The following is an 18,266-nucleotide window of genomic DNA, read 5'->3' on the forward strand; positions in this document are numbered from 1 at the left end:
GCGACTGGACTTCATGTGAAGACCAAATGCATGCCCGAGCTGCAGCAGTTGCCTGAGGGCCTGAAAGTATATGACCTCATCACCGTCTGTTTGTCTTCAGAGACGACGACTCAGCAGGCTCTAGTATTGCTTTGAGTGTTTACTGGTTGTACTACGTCGTGTTTCCTTCACTTCCTTTCTGCTTCTTAACCAGCTATGTTCTGAGGAATCTCACTGAGTATCATTATGTTTGAAATGTAAGTGGACTCGCATTACATCATGTCCCATCTGGCCCCGGAGTTCAGTCCAAGTGGTTCAAGGAAGCAAGTGAAGGATCCAAAATCTTGGAGCACTTCCAACATTTCCTCCTCGAACTTGAAGGTATCATCTTGTGGTGCATTGTGGGTCGTCTGATCAGTGTTTTCAGTCTTCAGTGAGTTTCTCAAGAGTAAAGCAGCACTGAAAGTAACATATTTGTTCATGACGAGTGAAAACAAGTCAAACAACGTGTTTCCTGAACGACTTATTCAGACAAGAAGGACTGCTGTCAGCGAATGTGTTAGAGAAGACTTCAGACAGGAAGTGACTCACCACACACACTCACACACACAGTCTCACACACACACACACACACACACAGAGGCTGCAGTAAATCATCTCGAACAACGATTTCAGGTGTGATATTGGGTTTTTAATAAAAAGTGTTTCCGGTGACTCATTTTTTTCCCCCTTTGATCAACCAACATATTCACACACTGGAAATAGAAAAGATCCTCAGAGAAGAAGAACTGTTGTGATGCAGGTCGCAGGCGACAACTCTTATTTCAGGAGCGACGGTGGCTTCCCCGTTTTGTTTACGAGTCGGCGTCAGTCCTCCAGCTGCTCGTCGATCTCCTCGTACTGCCGTTTGTACAGGCAGTAGTGCTGAGTCATGAAGAAGAGGTCGAACACCACGGAGAACAGACCCAGACCGAACTTTGTAGGATCCCCGAACACCAGCCGCCACTCGTCTGAGGATCAACACACAGGACAGTCAGCAACACTGTGTGTGTGTGTCCCTGGTGTCTGAGGAGAAACACACTAACTTGGTTCTCCAGCAGCAGTGTGTTATTTCAGTTCCTGTCGGAGGTCCAAACAGTAAAAGGCTTCAGGACTGTGTAGTTGAGGGAGAGTTTACCGTTGTTGTAGGACTGTAAGATCATCTGCAGGATGCTGAGGGTTCCTCCGGTGAAGTCCAGCAGCACGTTCCCGATGCTCCATCCCTCGGTGCTCTGCCTCCTGTAGTTCATGTATGCCTGCACAGACCAGAGCGACGATTCATCCCATCGATGAAAAGTACCGACTCAGAAAATAAAACCGTTGTGATCCAGTGATGCTGCCGTGTTTCCACCCTGACTTACAGGCCGGCCAGACCTCACCGCACACTGCTGGGGGGTTCCTGGTGCTTCAGGTGTATTCAGGTGTATTCAGGTGTTTTCAGGTGTAGTCAGGTGTATGCAGGTGTATGCAGGTGTTTTCAGGTGTATTCAGGTGTTTTCAGGTGTAGTCAGGTGTTTTCAGGTGTATGCAGGTGTATGCAGGTGTTTTCAGGTATATTCAGGTGTTTTCAGGTGTTTTCAGGTGTGTTCAGGTGTTTTCAGGTGTGTTCAGGTGTTTAGCTTACCTGAGGAATGTACTTGATGAGTGTGACCGCCAGCTTGATGTAGGAGAAGTAGTACAGGTAGTCCAACCAGGTGATCTTTCTGCCCACAGCCAGGAATAAAGTGACGGCGGCGAACGTCCAGCCGACCAGCAGCAGGACCCGGGCGGTCCAGGAGACTCTTTGACCCCCCCGCTGGAAGACAGGACACAGCGTCTCAGAGGGAGGACACCCGGACAGACAGACAGCACGACAACACGCGCACCTTTTTTTAATTACTTTTATATGAACTGAAGCGTCTATTAAAAAGTGCGTACTGATGCACGTAGTACTGACACATGAAATATGAGCCGTGAACTTTGACCCTCTCGGTTCATATCGGCGTACGACATTTGAAGTAAAAAAGAAAAAGGATATGATTTGGAACAAGTACACTTCTATTCATTTTTCTCCTCCTCCCCCTCCTCCTTCGTTTTGTGGGTGGAGCATCAGCGTCACCAACTGTCTCGGCATCTCTAAATCTCATTCTGGCGTCCTGAACGGTTCAGTAGTACGGACAGCTTCACGGCAGGAAGGTGGAACCAGCTGTGCAGGTGTTGATGATGATGATGATGAGAGGACAGGAACGTTTCCCGTCCGCCCGCCGACACTTGGCCGACTCCAGACGACCTTTGACCTCCTCTACGTGACGGCTCACCTCGTACACGGCAGCCTGGAGGATGTAGAGCAGACAGAGCAGCACGGCATGAAGGCTGAAGAACACGTCGTTGGAGTTCACCGGGTTGATACCGTTAGGGTTCTTCTTCAGGAACTCCACCTGCAGGACACACACACACAGAGACACACACACACACACACACACAGAGACACACACACACACACACACACACAGACAGACAGACAGACACACACACACACACACACACACAGAGAGACACACACACAGAGAGAGACACACACACACACACAGACACACACATACACACACACACACATTAGGAGCCTGACTCCTGCCCTGCTGGGTAACAGCGCCTCCCTGTGGAACGTCATGTTACATTCATTTCATTTGAACTGCCACTCCTTTAAAATGCATATTGTTGATTATATTTGAACTCTTTTTGTCTTTTATTTCATGCTTTTATCTGTTTTATCTCATTTCTTTTCTATATTTTTAAATGTTCCTTTATATCTGTTCTTATGTGAAACACGGCATGTTGTGAAAGCACTTTGATCTTCATTTCTTGTATGAAAGTTGCTCTCCAAATCAAGTTTATTCTTATTATTCTTGCTATGATTGTAATACACAGATACCAGGTTTGTCCAGGCTGTGGTACTAAACCTGCCCGGCAGCCAGCGCCTCGCTACGGATGAACAAACCTCGATATACGGCACCCAGAAGAGTCCAATGTTGAAGACGCTGTAGGCGATGAAGCCCGTCAGGTTGAGAGCCAGGAAGTCAAAGTTCAGACCGACGACGCTGCACACAGAACCAGCTGCTTTATGCTTGGTGACACGTTCACAACAGAAGATCTTGTGACACGGTACGACCGCCGCAGGTCCGCCTGAGCTCACAACCGCACACAGGAAAATGTTCAGATAAATTCAAAAAGACCTTTTCCTCCTCCAGTTCTCCACAGCTTGAGGGTAGAAAGACACCGACCAGGCCACGAAGTAGATCCAGCCGATCACCTGGCTGATCACCGACACCACGTCGCTGTGGACGACGGTGAAGCGGATCATGATGGACGAACTACAGGAAGAGAGAGAAGTAACCGGACAGTGATGTCATCAACCACACCACACACGTCGCTCTTAGCCAATCAGCAACCAGAAGTGAGGTCATCAACCATCAGTGATGTCATCATTGGTTTGTGAACGTTATGAATCCTCCAGTTCAGATTCTGTCCGTCACCATCTTGTTAGTTTGGAGTAGTTTGAGCAGGAAGTGACCATATTTGGACGAGCTGGGGGAGGAGCAAGCGGTGGATCTGATCAATCTGATTGGAAACCTGACGATACTACGTCCCGCCCACCGATAGCTGTAACCTGACTGCACCACAGGCCTGTCAATCAAACAGACACGCCCCCAAAAACAGGTCTTCTTGAATCTTCTTTTCTAATGAATGAGGGATTATTTTCAGATGGACCTCCAGAAAACTAATAAGAAGGAGTGACTTTAGCTAACAACACCGAGATAACTGATGGACACATTTTATTCACTTTGGATTTGATGAGAGAAGTTGAATGGGAGTCTATGGAGCCGGAGGCTTTTTGGAGCCGACCTCTAGTGGCACTCGCTGGTATTGCAGCTGAAGACACTTCTGGATCGGAACCATTTTACAGACCTGAAGCTACGAACTCTTTTAGAAACAGTCTGTGGAAGTGAGCAGGAAGTGAAACTTATCAGTCAACATATTTGTTATTCTTTCAAAAACCTTCTAATAGTCTGAACAACTCTTAAAAAACTGTGCAGGTGTTAGCTCCGCCCTCTTATCATCTCCACCCACTTCTCTAAAGTGGCTGAGAGCATCCCAGGAGTCTGAAGTCCCACTGGTGTTACACCTGTCTGACATCACTGCATCACCATGACAACCTGCTCACTTCCTGCCTGAGTGAACCGCTTCCCTTCATCCTGCTGGCCTGATTGCAGAGGACACACACACACACACACACACACACACACACACACACACACACACACACACACACACACACACCTGCTGAGGTCTGTGTCATTGCTGAGCAGGTACGTGGTCACCTGACCGACATGGTGTGACCTCACGGTGAAGGTGACTGAGGTAGCTCCGGCTGGCAGCAGCACCTGCACAAAAAACAAGAACCCCAATAAAATCCGAGGGTTGGGTTCAGAGAGGAAGACTCTCCCTCTCATCTGAGGAAGATCAGATCAAACCTCTTCTCCTTTACTGTTGTTCATCAGACGCATATTTAAATAATATCTCCATATTTAGGGTGATGTCACTCAGGAAGTGGTACAGGTGTGTTGACCATGTGACTGCTGTTTGGTGTCCTGTGTTACCTGCTCAGGTACTGTGATGATCGACGAGTAGTTCCCGCTGGAGCTGTAGGTCACGTTGAAGTGGACCACAGCGGAGCGGTTCAGAGCTGGACTACAGAAACACACATCACAGATGATAGAGCCAGTTTATTCAGGGTAATAGTTTCTTTTTTAAGTTTCTTTGAGAAGCTGCAGGAAATTGTGTATTTATTTTTTGTTAACTACAAGCCGACGGTTGAAGCTTTTCATTCCCACCATCGTCCTCCTGAGCTGGAATCGCTCCGCTGCCGTCGGGTCTTCAGAAGCAGGAAGTCCCTCCTCCAACACTGACAGTTACAAACGGCTAAATAAATGATCGTGTGTTTCCACGGTTACCTGGCAGCGATCTTGGCGTCGGTCTTGGAGTATTTCTGCAGCGTGACGATCTCGGGAGCGGACAGCCTGGACTCTGCAGGACAAAACAGGAAGTACGACTTAAAGAATGTAAAACATCCAAGATGGCCACAGAAACAATCAGTCAGGTGACTGTTATTAACACACGGCACGTTCCTTTCACTGTCATCATCATCATCATCATCATCATCACGAGGTCGGCTCATGTTTCAGTTTTCAGAACCTGCTCATGTTGAGCAGGATGTTGTTGTTTTAATGGAGGACAGAAGAGTGTAAATAGTGTCGTTGTCATGGTGCCATGTGTAACCATGGCGACCTCACTTCAACCCACGGGTTCAAAGTGAAGCAGCTGAATTCACTGGAAGTCGTGAAATAACCGAACAGCGCTCACCGGAGACGCTGGCGTGGATCCACAGGAGCAGCAGGAGAACCGGGAGCCATCTGTCTGCCGAGTCCAGTCCAGCCATCTCTGCAGAACCCGAGGAGACCTGCGGGACACGGAGGACACGCGCTGTGGTAACCAGGGCAACGCACGGTGGTAACCAGGGCAACGCAACTCACAACAGACTTATACAAATAGATCAATCTGATCCAATATTAATATCGTGGTCCGACTGATCCTTGTACTGATCCAGATTCCAGAGTCTGAGTCAGCAGGTTTTCAGAGGGCAGCTCTTCATCACCGTTTGTATAAGTTCTTGTTTTTGGGATTGTAAAGTTGAAGCACAACCTCTTCAGAATCAGCACTGCATGAAGTCACCGTCGGAGCACAGCAGTCGGTTCAGCTCTTCATCACATCTGATGTGTCTGCTATCAAAGCAGCTGTTTTTTCTTCTGTCACCTGAATGTCTGCAAAGAAAAAGCATCATGAAGCACGGAGGTCTCCACGGTTACGAGTCATATTCCTTTTGCGTTTTCCACAAAGCATCTGTCCCGCTCCTGTAAGTTTAATTATCACGTCTCCTCCTACTAACATCCACAAAATGACCCGTTTCACTGTCAGAACTTCGGTCCAGTAAAAGTAGACAATAGGGGAAGTGACCATATTTGGAAGAGCTGAGGGAGGAGCCAGCGGTGGATCTGACCTTCTTATTAGGTCTTCTTGAATCTTCTTTTCTGATGAATGAGGGATTATTTTCAGATGGACCTCCAGAAAACTAATAAGAAGGAGTGACTTTAGCTAACAACACCGAGATAACTGATGGACACATTTTATTCACTTTGGATTTGATGAGAGAAGTTGAATGGGAGTCTATGGAGCTGGAGGCTTTTTGGAGTCGACCTCTAGTGGCACTCGCTGGTATTGCAGCTGAAGACACTTCTGGATCAGAACCATTTTACAGACCTGAAGCTACGAACTCTTTTAGAAACAGTCTGAGGTTTTATATAAAGTCTGTGGATGTGAGCTCTGACTGTGAAGGACGTCTCCTCCGACTAACATCCACAAAATGACTCATTTCACCGTCAGAACTTCGGTTCAGTAACATTTGGAAAAGCTGCATGATTGAATCATTTTATCTCCTTGAAGATTAGGTTGGAGTTAAACAGTCACAGTGTGCTCGGTGTGTATTTATCCAGTCAGGGTGGGAATGTGTCAGCAGACAGCAGCTGTAGAAACTTTACCTGAAGGTTCGTGGACTTGTTTGGTGTTAATTTAACTATAACTTCAAAAAATATATCTATATTTCTAAAAGTCCTCAGCTCAGCTTCGTAGAGCATCTCAACAGTTTGATAGGTAGAGATCAACATTAAAGGGGCAGTGCAGAATATATCAGCCGGGAAACCCCTTCAGCTTTGGTGAATAAACTTCTACTTCTTCAAGTCAAGTCGCTGTCTGCAGCCTCCTTTATTGAGCTAAAATAACTTTCCTGAGACTTTATAAATATCACCGAGTACACTGCTCACTCCGGGCAACATTACATCTAAAGACAATCCCATATGGCAGAAAACATCTGGATCCATTAAACTGAGAGGAATCTAGTCTTTTAAAAAAATGCTGAGTCATCAGAGAGCTGGCATGAGGAAAAACAGAAACGATGATTACATCTGGTTTCAGTGAAGACTTTAATTTACAGGAATAGTCATGAAAACCAATAAGTGAAACGTCTGATTGATGAATCTGTGTTGTAGAGAACTGAAGGCTTTATTAAAGTAGAAACAAAAGGAATCTTATGTTCATGAGGACTTTAATCCAATCAGTTCTGCTTCAGGATGTTTTTCAGACTTTTCCAATTATACACACTAGTTTTCATAATACTACTGGAAAGAGTTAAACACAGATTTATGATTATTATTACTATGTTCTGCAGTGAGCCAATCAAAGCAGATTCACAGGAACATAGAAACAAATCTGTTTTCTTCTGACGACACAAAGAACTTTATTTATTTTCCTCAGAAAGTTTCATCATTTAAAAACCTGGATGAATGAAATCTGCTGTGAAACAATCCTCAACAAGCTTTTTAATGTCTTAAGATCCAACTTCAGAAAACACTCTTAAATATGCACATCTTCAGCTTCGGCTGAATTCCTGTTGCAGAACTTCACATCGACTGAAACATGTTTTGTGTGTTAACAACAAAAACCATTCAAATCAACTCAGACAGATTAATTATGAACATGTTGATATGAAGCATCATATTGATCATTAATATGATGCTTCATATCAACATGTTGGTTTATAAACTCCGTCTCACAGCTGGAAGATGCGACATAAACCCGCCGGTGAGTTTTTAAACTTCATCTGTTCGGAGCCTGAGAAACATTGAATTGATCTGAACCAGTGAAACGTAATAATTAAAAACATCTTTACCTGAGTTGTGTTGCTTCAGCTGCTTCCGCAGCAGGTCACGAGCCCTTTCTTCTGCCTTTTCTTCTTCGTTGGTTTTAGGGCGTTTAACAACCAGCTGTTCGGGTACTTTACCGTCCCCTGCCGCTCCGAGTGTGAACTACAGGTCAAATCTGTCGAGAAACTTCAGTGCAGTGAAGAAACTTAAATCTGTCAGATAGACTCACAGAAAGTTCTGCTGCTCAGCAGCTTTATTCAAGTTTTAACACTGAGCTCCAAGATTTGACTCATTTGTTGTTATATGTGGTAGAATGAGCTCCCCACCGACATCAGGACAGCAGAAACTCTGAACATCCCCAAACTAAAAACACACCTCCTCCTCCTCTCCCCCTCCTCCTCCGCCTTCTCCTCCTTCACCTTGAACAGTAGAACTTTAGTATCTTCAAATAGAACTTACTGATAGAACTTTGTAGTTTGGCTTTCTCGAATTGTATTTACTTGATTCCTGTTGTTCTGGTTTTGTACCCTCATGGTGGAAATGAACTTATTGTAAGTCTTTGGATAAAAGAGTCAGATAAATGTAATGTAATGTAATATATGTGATAGAATCTCTGACTGCAGGAGTTTTACTGTAAATCCATACAGAAACCTACAGATGTTTAAGAAGAGTCAGAGCAGAGCCACGATCACTGCCGACGTTTAGGTAGGTAGGTAGGTAGGTATTTACTTTATTAATCCCCGAGGGGAAATTTTTTCGCTACAGCAGCATACATACAGAAGCAATAAGACAATAATAGAAACAATAGAATAAAATAATAAAATAATAATAGAATAGAATAGAATAATATAATAATAGAAAAGCAATAAAATAAAATAGCAGTAAATAGCAGTACAAAATATAAATATAAAATATAAAATGCACAGTATATACAGTACAGTATACATCTATATATATAATATACAAACAAACCAAGAAACACAGTCAACAGTGTTATTGTACTGTGATGGATTTTGCCAGAGGTGAGTTATTGTACAGTCTTATTGCAGTGGGCAGGAATGATCTCCTGTATCTGGAATGATCTTCTGTATCAGGAATGATCTCCTGTATCTGGAATGATCTTCTGTATCAGGAATGATCTCCTGTATCTGGAATGATCTTCTGTATCAGGAATGATCTCCTGTATCTGGAATGATCTTCTGTATCAGGAATGATCTCCTGTATCTGTCCTTGTGACAGCGGAGCTGGAGGAGTCTTTTAGAGAAAGTGCTCTGCTGTCCTTGCAGCAGGTGGTGGAGAGGGTGGTCAGGATTATCCAATATGGATAATAGTTTGTTCAGCGTCCTCCTCTCCACCACCTTTTCCAGGCTGTCCAGTTTGCAGCCAATGATGGAGCCGGCCTTCTTAACCAGTTTGTTAAGTCTGTTGGTGTCACCGGCTCCAATGCTGCTCCCCCAGCAGACCACAGCGAAGTACAATGCACTGGCCACAACAGACTGGTAGAACATCTCCAACATCTCGCTGCACACATTGAAGGATCGAAGTTTCCTCAAGAAAAAGAGTCGACTCATCCCCTTCTTGTAGACAGCGTTGGTGTTGGTCTTCCAGTTCAGTCTGTTGTCATGGAGACACCAGGTACTTGTACTCCTCAACCATGTCCACCTCCTCTCCCAGAACTCTCAGCGGTTGTGGAGCCCTCGTCTTCCTCCTGAAGTCGACCACCATCTCTCTGGTCTTGGCCACGTTCAGGAGCAGGTGATTTCTACCCGCCCACTCCACAAAGTCCTCCACTACTGCCCTGTACTCATCCTCCCGTCCATCCCTTATACATCCGTCCACTGCAGAGTCATCAGAGAACTTCTGCAGATGGCAGGACTCTGAGTTGTACTGGAAGTCAGTTGTGTATAAGGTGAACAGAAAGGGAGACAGAACAGTTCCCTGAGGAGCTCCAGTACCACTGACCACCGTATCAGACAGCACACTGCCCAGACGGACAAACTGTGGTCTGCCTGTCAGGTAGTCAGTGATCCAGGAGACGGTGGACACGTCCACCCCCTCCATCCCCCCACCACCCGCAGCTTCTCACTCAGCAGCAGTGGTTGGATGGTGTTGAATGCACTGGAGAAATCAAAGAAAGTGATTCTCACAGATTCACCGGTTCCATCCAGGTGAGACTGAGCTCGTTGCAGCAGGTAGATGATGGCATCGTCCACTCCCACATGAGGCTGGTACGCAAATTGCAGAGGGTCCAGAGAAGATTTCACCAGCGGCCTGAGGTGGGCCAAGACCAGCCTCTCCAGCACCTTCATCACATGAGATGTGAGGGCAACCGGTCGGTAGTCATTGAGGGCAGATGGAGTCTTCTTCTTGGGGACTGGAACCAGGCAGGATGTCTTCCACAGCACCGGGACCTCCTCCTGCTTCAGGCTCAGGTTGAAGAGGTGTTGTAGGACCTCAGCCAGCTGGACGGCGCAGGTCTTCAGGACCACGGGGCTGATGCCGTCAGGTCCTGCAGCCTTGCGCTGGTGGATTCTCTCCAGCTGCCTCCTAACCTGGCCAGTCGTCACAGAGAGGGGGGTGAGGGGTGTGTGTGTGTGGGGGAGGGGGGTCGAGGTGTCGATGGAGGAAGAGCCCTTTGAGATTGAGGGCTCTATGCAGTTCACCAGGGGGCGCAGAGGGGGGAGGGAGGGAGGCAGCAGAGGTGTTTGGGAGGTGTAAGGTGTGGAGGAGACAGATGAGGGTGGTGAACTAAACCTGTTGAAGAAACAGTTTAGCTCATTGGACCTCTCCAGGTAGCCCTCTGGTTGTCTCTCTCTCCCTTTGAACCCAGTAATCTCCTTCATACCGGTCCACACCTCCCTCACGTTGTTCTGCTGGAGTTTGGCCTCCAGCTTCCTCCTGTAGGAGTCCTTGCACTCCTTGAGCTTCTCTTTCAGGTGGCGCTGCACTCTCCTGAGCTCCTCCCTGTCCCCAGACCTGAAAGCTGCTTTCTTCTTATTAAGAAGCACCTTCAGGTCACTGGTGATCCACGGCTTATTGTTGGGGAAGCATTTTACAGTCCAGGATGGTACGGTGGTGTGTTCACAGAATTTGATGTATTCTGTGATACAGTCCGTCCTGCTGTTGATGTCCTCCCCATGTGGTCCACACAGCACATCCCAGTCCGTGGACTCAAAGCAGTCCTGCAGGGCATCTTTAGCCTCCTGTGTCCACCTCCTCACAGTCCTGGTGGTTACAGGCTGCCTCTGCACCAGGGGGACATACTTTGGTGTCAGCAGGACCAGGTTGTGGTCTGACCTACCAAGGGGGGGAAGGGCAGTAGTACTGTATGCATCCATGGCATTAGCATACAGTAAGTCCAGAGTTTTATTGTTCCGTGTGGGGCAGTTCACATACTGGTGCAAAGTTGGCAGTACTTTATCCAGCTCCTCTCCTGACTGGAACTGAAAAACATTCACGCTTCAAATGAGTCCAGATGACTGAATGACTTCAAGTGTTGAAATTTTGCTTTTAAAAAGTATAATTCTTAGAAGAAAAAAACAAAACATTTTTATTACAAGAAATAATATTAAGTATTGCTGCAAGGGTTGAAAAATACACTGAAATATATTTTTTTATTTTTCTTTAAAGAATACAAAATCATATTAAATGAGATCAACTTTTTAAACTTAACATTTTGCACTGGTGTCACTGCTCCTCATGTTTTCATTAAGGTGCACCCACTAATTCTCACTTCAGCTCTCGGTACGATAATAAAGTAATAAAGCATCTCCACACTGGTGATGTATTAACACATGTTGATGATTGAAGATTCAAACTGAGTCCTGCTCTCTCCTCCACAGCAGGTTCAAAAAGGACAACTTCACTGGTCCTTGGAATAAACTGCAGCTCAGTCGAGTCACTACAATACGAAAAATGTGTCCACAGAAGTCACAGGACTGAAGGGTTAATGTTTCAGAAAGTTCACATTGTGGAGAAACAGCCTGAAGTATGTGCAGACAAGAATTAAACACCTCCACTGCTTCCCCTCTCCCTCCTCCCCCTCCTGGTGAGCTGCATAGACATCAAACATCAAAGGGCTCATCCACCATTGATGCCTTCCCTCAGTGGTCAGTGTATAAGGAGATGGTTCCAGATACAGGAGATCATTCCTGATACAGGAGATGGTTCCAGACACAGGAGATGGTTCCAGATACAGGAGATCATTCCAGATACAGGAGATCATTCCAGATACAGGAGATCGTTCTTGATACAGGAGATGGTTCCAGATACAGGAGATGGTTCCAGATACAGGAGATGGTTCCAGGTACAGGTACAGGAGATGGTTCCCGATACAGGAGATGGTTCCAGATACAGGAGATGGTTCCTGATACAGGAGATCATTCCTGATACAGGAGATGGTTCCAGATACAGGAGATGGTTCCAGATACAGGAGATGGGTCCAGATACAGGAGATGGTTCCAGATACAGGAGATGGTTCCAGATACAGGAAATCGTTCCTGATACAGGAAATCGTTCCAGATACAGGAGATGGTTCCAGATACAGGAGATGGTTCCTGATACATGAGATCGTTCCTGATACATGAGATCGTTCCTGATACAGGAGATGGTTCCAGATACAGGAGATCATTCCTGATACAGGAGATGGTTCCAGATACAGGTACAGGAGATGGTTCCCGATACAGGAGATGGTTCCAGATACAGGAGATGGTTCCTGATACAGGAGATGGTTCCAGATACAGGAGATGGTTCCAGATACAGGAGATGGTTCCCGATACAGGAAATCGTTCCAGATACAGGAGATGGTTCCAGATACAGGAGATCATTCCTGATACAGGAGATGGTTCCAGATACAGGAGATCATTCCTGATACAGGAAATCGTTCCTGATACAGGAGATGGTTCCAGATACAGGAGATGGTTCCAGATACAGGAGATCATTCCTGATACAGGAGATCATTCCTGATACAGGAGATGGTTCCAGATACAGGAAATCGTTCCAGATACAGGAGATCGTTCCAGATACAGGAGATGGTTCCCGATACAGACCTATCTATCTATTATCTATCTAATAGGTACATGCAGGTAGAGCTCTGCACACCGCAGGCTGCTGTCAGTCCAACCCCCCCCAGCCCCAACCATCCTTCCCCCCCATCAAAGTCCCGCCCCCCCTTCAGTCGAATCATACTGCTGTTAGGAGACAAGTAAATATGTTTTTTAATATTTATTCAAAGCCAGAATGTGTGCACCCTCTGACTGCTGAACGTCAGGTGTTGGAGTTACAGAACATGTGAAGAGGAAGAGCGCTGCGTCTACATGGAGATCAGCAGGATGAAGAAGCAGGTCTGCAGTCTGGATGAGTTCAGAAGAGGCTGTCTACGTCACCCATCTCCACCACCACAGTCTTCAGCTGGGAGTAGTACTCGATGGTCACCTGGCCGTTCTCTCTTCCAAAGCCTGCGGAGGTCAGAGGTCGCCTGTCAGTTTTATTTACTCTGCAAATACACTTCAGTCCGCATGCTGCAATAAAGAGCGTTTCAAACATCCCACCTGAATTCTTGTACCCTCCGAACGGCACCTCCACCGGGCTGATGTTGTAGTTGTTGATGAAGCAGGTTCCTGCCTCCATCTTCTCAGCCACACGATGTGCTCGAGAAATATCCCTGCAGGCACAGACCAACACATTTCAGGACAAAACTAAATCAATAGCTGCAGCTACTGTTGTGCAATAATTCAACTTGGCTTTTTTGTTTTTTTACTGGCTCTGAGCTGCAGCCAGCAGAATGCAATAAACTCCTTATCTTCAGGAGCGGCGCTGTTACACCACACGGAAAGAAAGGACCTCGGCTGACCTGGTGAACACTCCAGAGGCCAGTCCGAAGGTGGTGTCGTTGGCCCGTCGGATCACTTCCTCCTCTGTGTCGAACAGCATGACGGACATGACGGGGCCAAAGATCTCCTCCTTCACACAAGTCATGTTGTCCGTGCAGTTATCTGAGGGGAGACAAAGGACTGGCTGTACGCATGCTGGGAACTGGGACACTAATAGAGTGACATCGACATCAACATCATCATCATCATCATCATCATCGGTAGCTGAAGTGGGTTCAGACATACCGAGCACGCAAGGGGACATGAAATACCCTCCCTTCAGTTTGGGGTCAGTGGGGACGAAAGGCTGTCCTCCACAGAGGACTCTGGCTCCCTGCAGGAACAAACCTGTCCGTCAAACAGTTGTGAAAACTAAACCTCCATTATCATAACTGCATTATGGTTATGTGACAGGAATGCTATTAAAGCTGATTAACAACCGTTTCAACAGTTATTCAGCTTTCTCTAAACCAGCCGTCTCCATCCTATTTTCATTCACCGTGAACAAACTGATACTCAACACACACATTTAGTATCATAACAGCTTCAATTCAACAGCATGTTTTTTTTCCTGTATTGATTTCTTTGTTTTCAATTGCTGGCGCCCATATCTGTCGTAAAAACCAAACAAGGTTCATCAGTTAGTTTTCACTTTTCTTTCTTTTAATTTGAAAAGCCGCGACGTTCAGCCGACCTGCGGGCGTAACTTTGATCTCTCACTCACTCAGTGACAGACAGTCTTTATAGCTCCGCCCCCTCTGTTGTGGTCCAGCTGGAAATATAGTATTTGTTATTGACCTAATTTCATGAGCAGCCGTTTGTTTCCAGCTCAGTGAGAGTCTCTGCTGTGTTTCTGTCCTCTGATCGCTGTGTCTCACTGTGGGCGGAGCTCCACCTCAGCAGACACAGGTGGGAGGGAGCGAGGGGAGCTTGTCCACTCGTTAAGCCATTGTACGATCGTGTCATTCTTGTCAGAGAGGTTAATATATTAAATAATAAAAGAATGAGGGAATAGATCACCAAATAGGCCCAAGCAAGCCTGTGTGTGAGAAACACTGCACATTGGTCAAACCTTAAGCGAGCAACTCAAGAACGGATGGCGAGCTGCTGGTAGCTCTTGAGTGAAACCAAAGGTGGAAGGATGACTGACACACCTCTTTCTTGGCCTGGCTGACGTACCCCAGCACTTTCTCCAGCTGCGGTTTGCTGATCAGAGCTCCCATCCGAGTGGCGTTGAGCAGCGGGTCGCCCACAGGGATGGCCTGGGTCCTCTTGACAACTTCTTCCAGGAACTGTGGCATGATCTCTTTCTGCACATACACCCTGGTCCCGTTGCAGCACACCTGTATATATTTCCGACAGACATTGTAAAAGCTGTCGTGGATCAGGTGGAGCTGTAAACGTCAGAACCCTGCAGCCTCACCTGCCCCTGTGTCAGGAAGTTGGCCATGAGTGCCCCCTTCACCGCGTTCTCCAGCTCACAGTCTTTGAAGATGACGAGGGGAGATTTCCCTCCGAGCTCCAGAGTCACCTGCTTCACCCCCTTCGCAGACATTTCCATGACCTGAGAGCAGAGATGAGCAGAGGAGGTGGTCTGAGGGTGTCGGTTCAAACGACCACGATAACGGCAATACGGCAGCGTCTGTACCTTCTTTCCTGTCGGGACGCTGCCGGTGAAGGAGACCTTGGCCACCTTCGGGTGATGGCAGAGCAGTGTGCCGGTCTCTGCTCCTCCTTGGACCACACAGAAGAGCCCATCAGGAACGCCGGCCTCCTTGTAGATCTCAGCCAGTACGACAGCAGTCACAGGAGTCATCGGGGAGGGCTTGAACACCATGGCGTTACCTGACAAACAAAACCACGCGTCAACGTGGAACATCCCGCTCTGAAATATAACTCATTTAAATGTAGCAGCCTTCAGGTGAATACCAGCAGAGGCCAGCTATGTAGAGGTGTTAAAAAGGTGATGTAATACATCAAACTCACCACATGCCAGAGCGGGAGCAGACTTCCATGATGCGATCTGGAAGGGGTAGTTCCACGCACCGATACCGGCACACACGCCCAGCGGCTCCCGCCGGGTGTACGCGAACGCTCCGCCGGGCAGCTGGACGTGCTGGCCTGCAATGGACGACATCCCAGCGTTAAAACAACATCAAGGTAGGGCTGGGCCATGTGGCCTTCAAATAATACCTGGAAATATTCTCTAAAGCACTTCAGGAATGCTTAATTTAATGCATTAAAATAACACCAGAATGGTGATTCTTGTTTATATTCATTAGTGTTTTTTATTGGAACAATTTCAGACTTGCATGTAAAAATGGGAAAATCATAACCAAGTTAAATTTAACAAAACAGTATTTATTCAATAACAATCCAATTGGTTGTTTAAGGGGATATTTTATATGAATAAATGTTTACTCTATGTCTGGGATAGAGTCATTTAATACATCCTACATGGAGTATATTCCATACGTCGCCCACCCCTACCTGAAGGTAAGGTACTGAGCTTTCTAACACGGTGTTGGTGCACCGACCTGCGAGGGTACCGGCCAGGCCGGCGTAATACTCGATGCACTGCCAGGCGATGTCAATATCCACCAGCGCTTCAGTGATGGACTTGCCGTTGTTGATCACTTCTAGCTTTGCAATCTTCTCCCTTCTTTCCTAGTTTTATGTAAAAAAAAACACGAGAGAAGTAATTTACAATGCTCGTGATTTAGTGCCATTACATGTGTATAACTTTGAGATTACATAACGACAGACTGAGCGAGGCGAAACCCTCCATGTGACCTCAAACAGCCGACGCAGACAACAAAAGGTCGATCATGTGTAGAAGTAGGTCAGCAGTGAGGGAGGGGCGAGTCGTACTTTCAATGAATAACTTGTGTCTCATGCATGTTTGCAGCTGTCGGCTGATTTATGTTGCGCAACACTGAAACCAAACGTGCCCTGTGTTCCCAACTGCATACTAGTTCTTTTTACTTGTAGTATGGATTACAGATACCCTTAAAAAGTATCTACTGTTGCATGTAGTATGTGTACAATTGGGACATACTACTTCATATGTAATAGAACATCCTGGTACTTTTGGCATCCGATGTCTAACATATGGAGTATTGGGACAGACTGAATCTTTTTCTGGCGTACTAAATAGTGTGGTAGTTTGGATGTAGGAGTGCTGGCAGGGTAGTTTTTGTGCTGACCGTCTCACCCTGATGATGCGGGCGGCCTCCAGCATCACCCGTGCCCTCTCCATGCCCGCCATCTTGCTCCATTTCAGGTAGGCGCCGTGGGCGCTCTGTATGGCCTCGTCCACCTCCGCGGCCCCGCAGGGGACCATCTGACACAAGACACGGCCTGCAAGAACCACAACAACTGGTCAGAGACAGCTGAGCTCACAACACTGGTAGAAGTACTCAGATCCTTTTACTTCTGGCAAAAAATACTCCAAAGTCCTGCATGAAAGAAGCTATTCAAGTAAAAGTACAGTAGTATCAGCATCAACATGTGGTTAAAGTATTGCAGTAAGTCTCTTTTTTTTTCTTTTCTTTAACATTTATTCAGTTTCAGATGGCAGAGTAATCTCAGCCCACCACAGAAGAAGAACGGGAGGGTTTCCGTGCAGCTGACTCCAAACCTCTGCATAGTTACGGTACATTTGAATCATGAATGTTGTCTTTAAAACGTGACTCTGTAGAAGGAGTTCACTGAACCCTCGGTTATATATTCACCGGTGGCGGGTTCGAACACGGGCTCGGCGTCTTTCTCCTGCCCGCCTTTCACTCGCTTCCCGGCCCAGAAATTCAGCGGCTCCGTGACCACCACGGTTCCCGTCGAGGCTCCGGGCATCGAGTCGAGAGTTGACTGGGCCATGTTCCGTAAAACTGAGACCTTCAGCGAAGTTACCGACAGATTCAATCCCGCCGTAGGAGACGTGATTCAGCTGACCTGGCACGAGGAAGAGCAGCACGCGCAGGGGATTTACATACAGCAGCAAATAAACCAAATAAACCAAAAACAGATGACAGCTCACCGTTTGAGCTCCTGCAGACAGACTGGATAGGACGTGGATGGGACGTGGACAGCAGGGAACACGGAAGACTTCACGCTCGGGCACGGCTCCATCGGGTTGGGACGGAATCCGTTTTAGGGGGCGTCTCATTTCTGTTGTCTTGTGTCCTCATCTGATAAATAGGAAGTCAGGGCGACAGGAAGAGCCCTGATTTTGGCTGACTGACACTTTCATGTCTTACGGTCTCTTCTAGAACAGGGGTGTCAAACTCATTTTAGTTAAGGGGCCACATACTGCCCACTTTCATCTCAAATGGGCCAGACCAGTAAAATCATAGCATAATAACGCATACATAACGACAATATCTCTGTTTAAATCATTGGTGAAGGTTTTTGGATGATAAATCCTATTTTAAGGTCTTTCTACAATGAACTAGAAACATAAAGACCAAAAACTCAGACATCAGCCCACTGTTTATCTGCCCCGGCTCTCCTCTGCAGATTCCCTCGCTTTGTAAACGCGTCACAAAGCGAGCAATGAGCGCTTCTGCCTCCGGAGCAGACGTCGCAT

General features: G+C 46.7%; 2 protein-coding genes across 3 annotated transcripts; both read right to left on the minus strand.

The window, feature by feature from the left end:
• Positions 1–648: 648 nt before the first annotated feature.
• ctns (cystinosin, lysosomal cystine transporter) lies at positions 649–7,897 on the minus strand. 2 transcript variants are annotated; one of them, XM_069150973.1, is made up of 12 exons: positions 7,838–7,897; positions 5,758–5,876; positions 5,419–5,515; positions 5,010–5,082; positions 4,656–4,746; positions 4,336–4,439; positions 3,231–3,368; positions 2,996–3,095; positions 2,316–2,435; positions 1,643–1,813; positions 1,157–1,274; positions 649–989 (listed from the first exon to the last, which is right to left on the minus strand). In XM_069150973.1, the coding sequence occupies exons 3-12, from the start codon at positions 5,492–5,494 to the stop codon at positions 847–849; spliced, it is 1,134 nt and encodes a 377-aa protein (XP_069007074.1). In that variant the 5' UTR covers positions 5,495–5,515; positions 5,758–5,876; positions 7,838–7,897; the 3' UTR covers positions 649–846. The 2 variants fall into 2 exon arrangements, with proteins under 2 accessions (XP_069007074.1, XP_069007075.1); XM_069150974.1 differs by lacking the exon at positions 5,758–5,876 and having other exon boundaries at positions 7,838–7,855.
• A 5,106-nt stretch (positions 7,898–13,003) lies between these two features.
• Positions 13,004–17,804, minus strand: aldh9a1a.1 (aldehyde dehydrogenase 9 family, member A1a, tandem duplicate 1). The gene is made up of 12 exons (XM_069150972.1): positions 17,718–17,804; positions 17,416–17,632; positions 16,896–17,041; positions 16,219–16,348; positions 15,668–15,802; positions 15,330–15,526; positions 15,105–15,245; positions 14,836–15,024; positions 13,928–14,015; positions 13,663–13,804; positions 13,361–13,473; positions 13,004–13,267 (listed from the first exon to the last, which is right to left on the minus strand). Exons 2-12 carry the CDS (start codon positions 17,555–17,557, stop codon positions 13,173–13,175), a joined length of 1,518 nt encoding a protein of 505 aa, XP_069007073.1. The 5' UTR covers positions 17,558–17,632; positions 17,718–17,804; the 3' UTR covers positions 13,004–13,172.
• Between the last annotated feature and the right edge of the window lie 462 nt (positions 17,805–18,266).

This window comes from Embiotoca jacksoni, unplaced genomic scaffold (genome assembly GCF_022577435.1).
Source record: "Embiotoca jacksoni isolate LCO1_2020_lvr unplaced genomic scaffold, fEmbJac1.0.p SCAF_16, whole genome shotgun sequence".
Lineage (NCBI taxonomy): Eukaryota > Metazoa > Chordata > Actinopteri > Embiotocidae > Embiotoca > Embiotoca jacksoni.

What these genes read in the sequence shown, in the direction of transcription:
- aldh9a1a.1 (XM_069150972.1), bottom strand. Translation starts at nt 17,557, where the DNA reads ATGGCCCAGTCAACTCTCGACTCGATGCCCGGAGCCTCGACGGGAACC. An exon ending in AGGCCGCCCGCATCATCAGG is followed by an intron (nt 16,349 to 16,895) that starts GTGAGACGGTCA and finishes ACATAAAACTAG; the next exon opens with GAAAGAAGGGAGAAGATTGC. An exon ending in ACTTCCTGACACAGGGGCAG is followed by an intron (nt 15,025 to 15,104) that starts GTGAGGCTGCAG and finishes AAATATATACAG; the next exon opens with GTGTGCTGCAACGGGACCAG.
- ctns (XM_069150973.1), bottom strand. Translation starts at nt 5,494, where the DNA reads ATGGCTGGACTGGACTCGGCAGACAGATGGCTCCCGGTTCTCCTGCTG. An exon ending in GATCCACGCCAGCGTCTCCG is followed by an intron (nt 5,083 to 5,418) that starts GTGAGCGCTGTT and finishes TTTGTCCTGCAG; the next exon opens with AGTCCAGGCTGTCCGCTCCC. An exon ending in GAGAACTGGAGGAGGAAAAG is followed by an intron (nt 3,096 to 3,230) that starts GTCTTTTTGAAT and finishes TTCTGTGTGCAG; the next exon opens with CGTCGTCGGTCTGAACTTTG.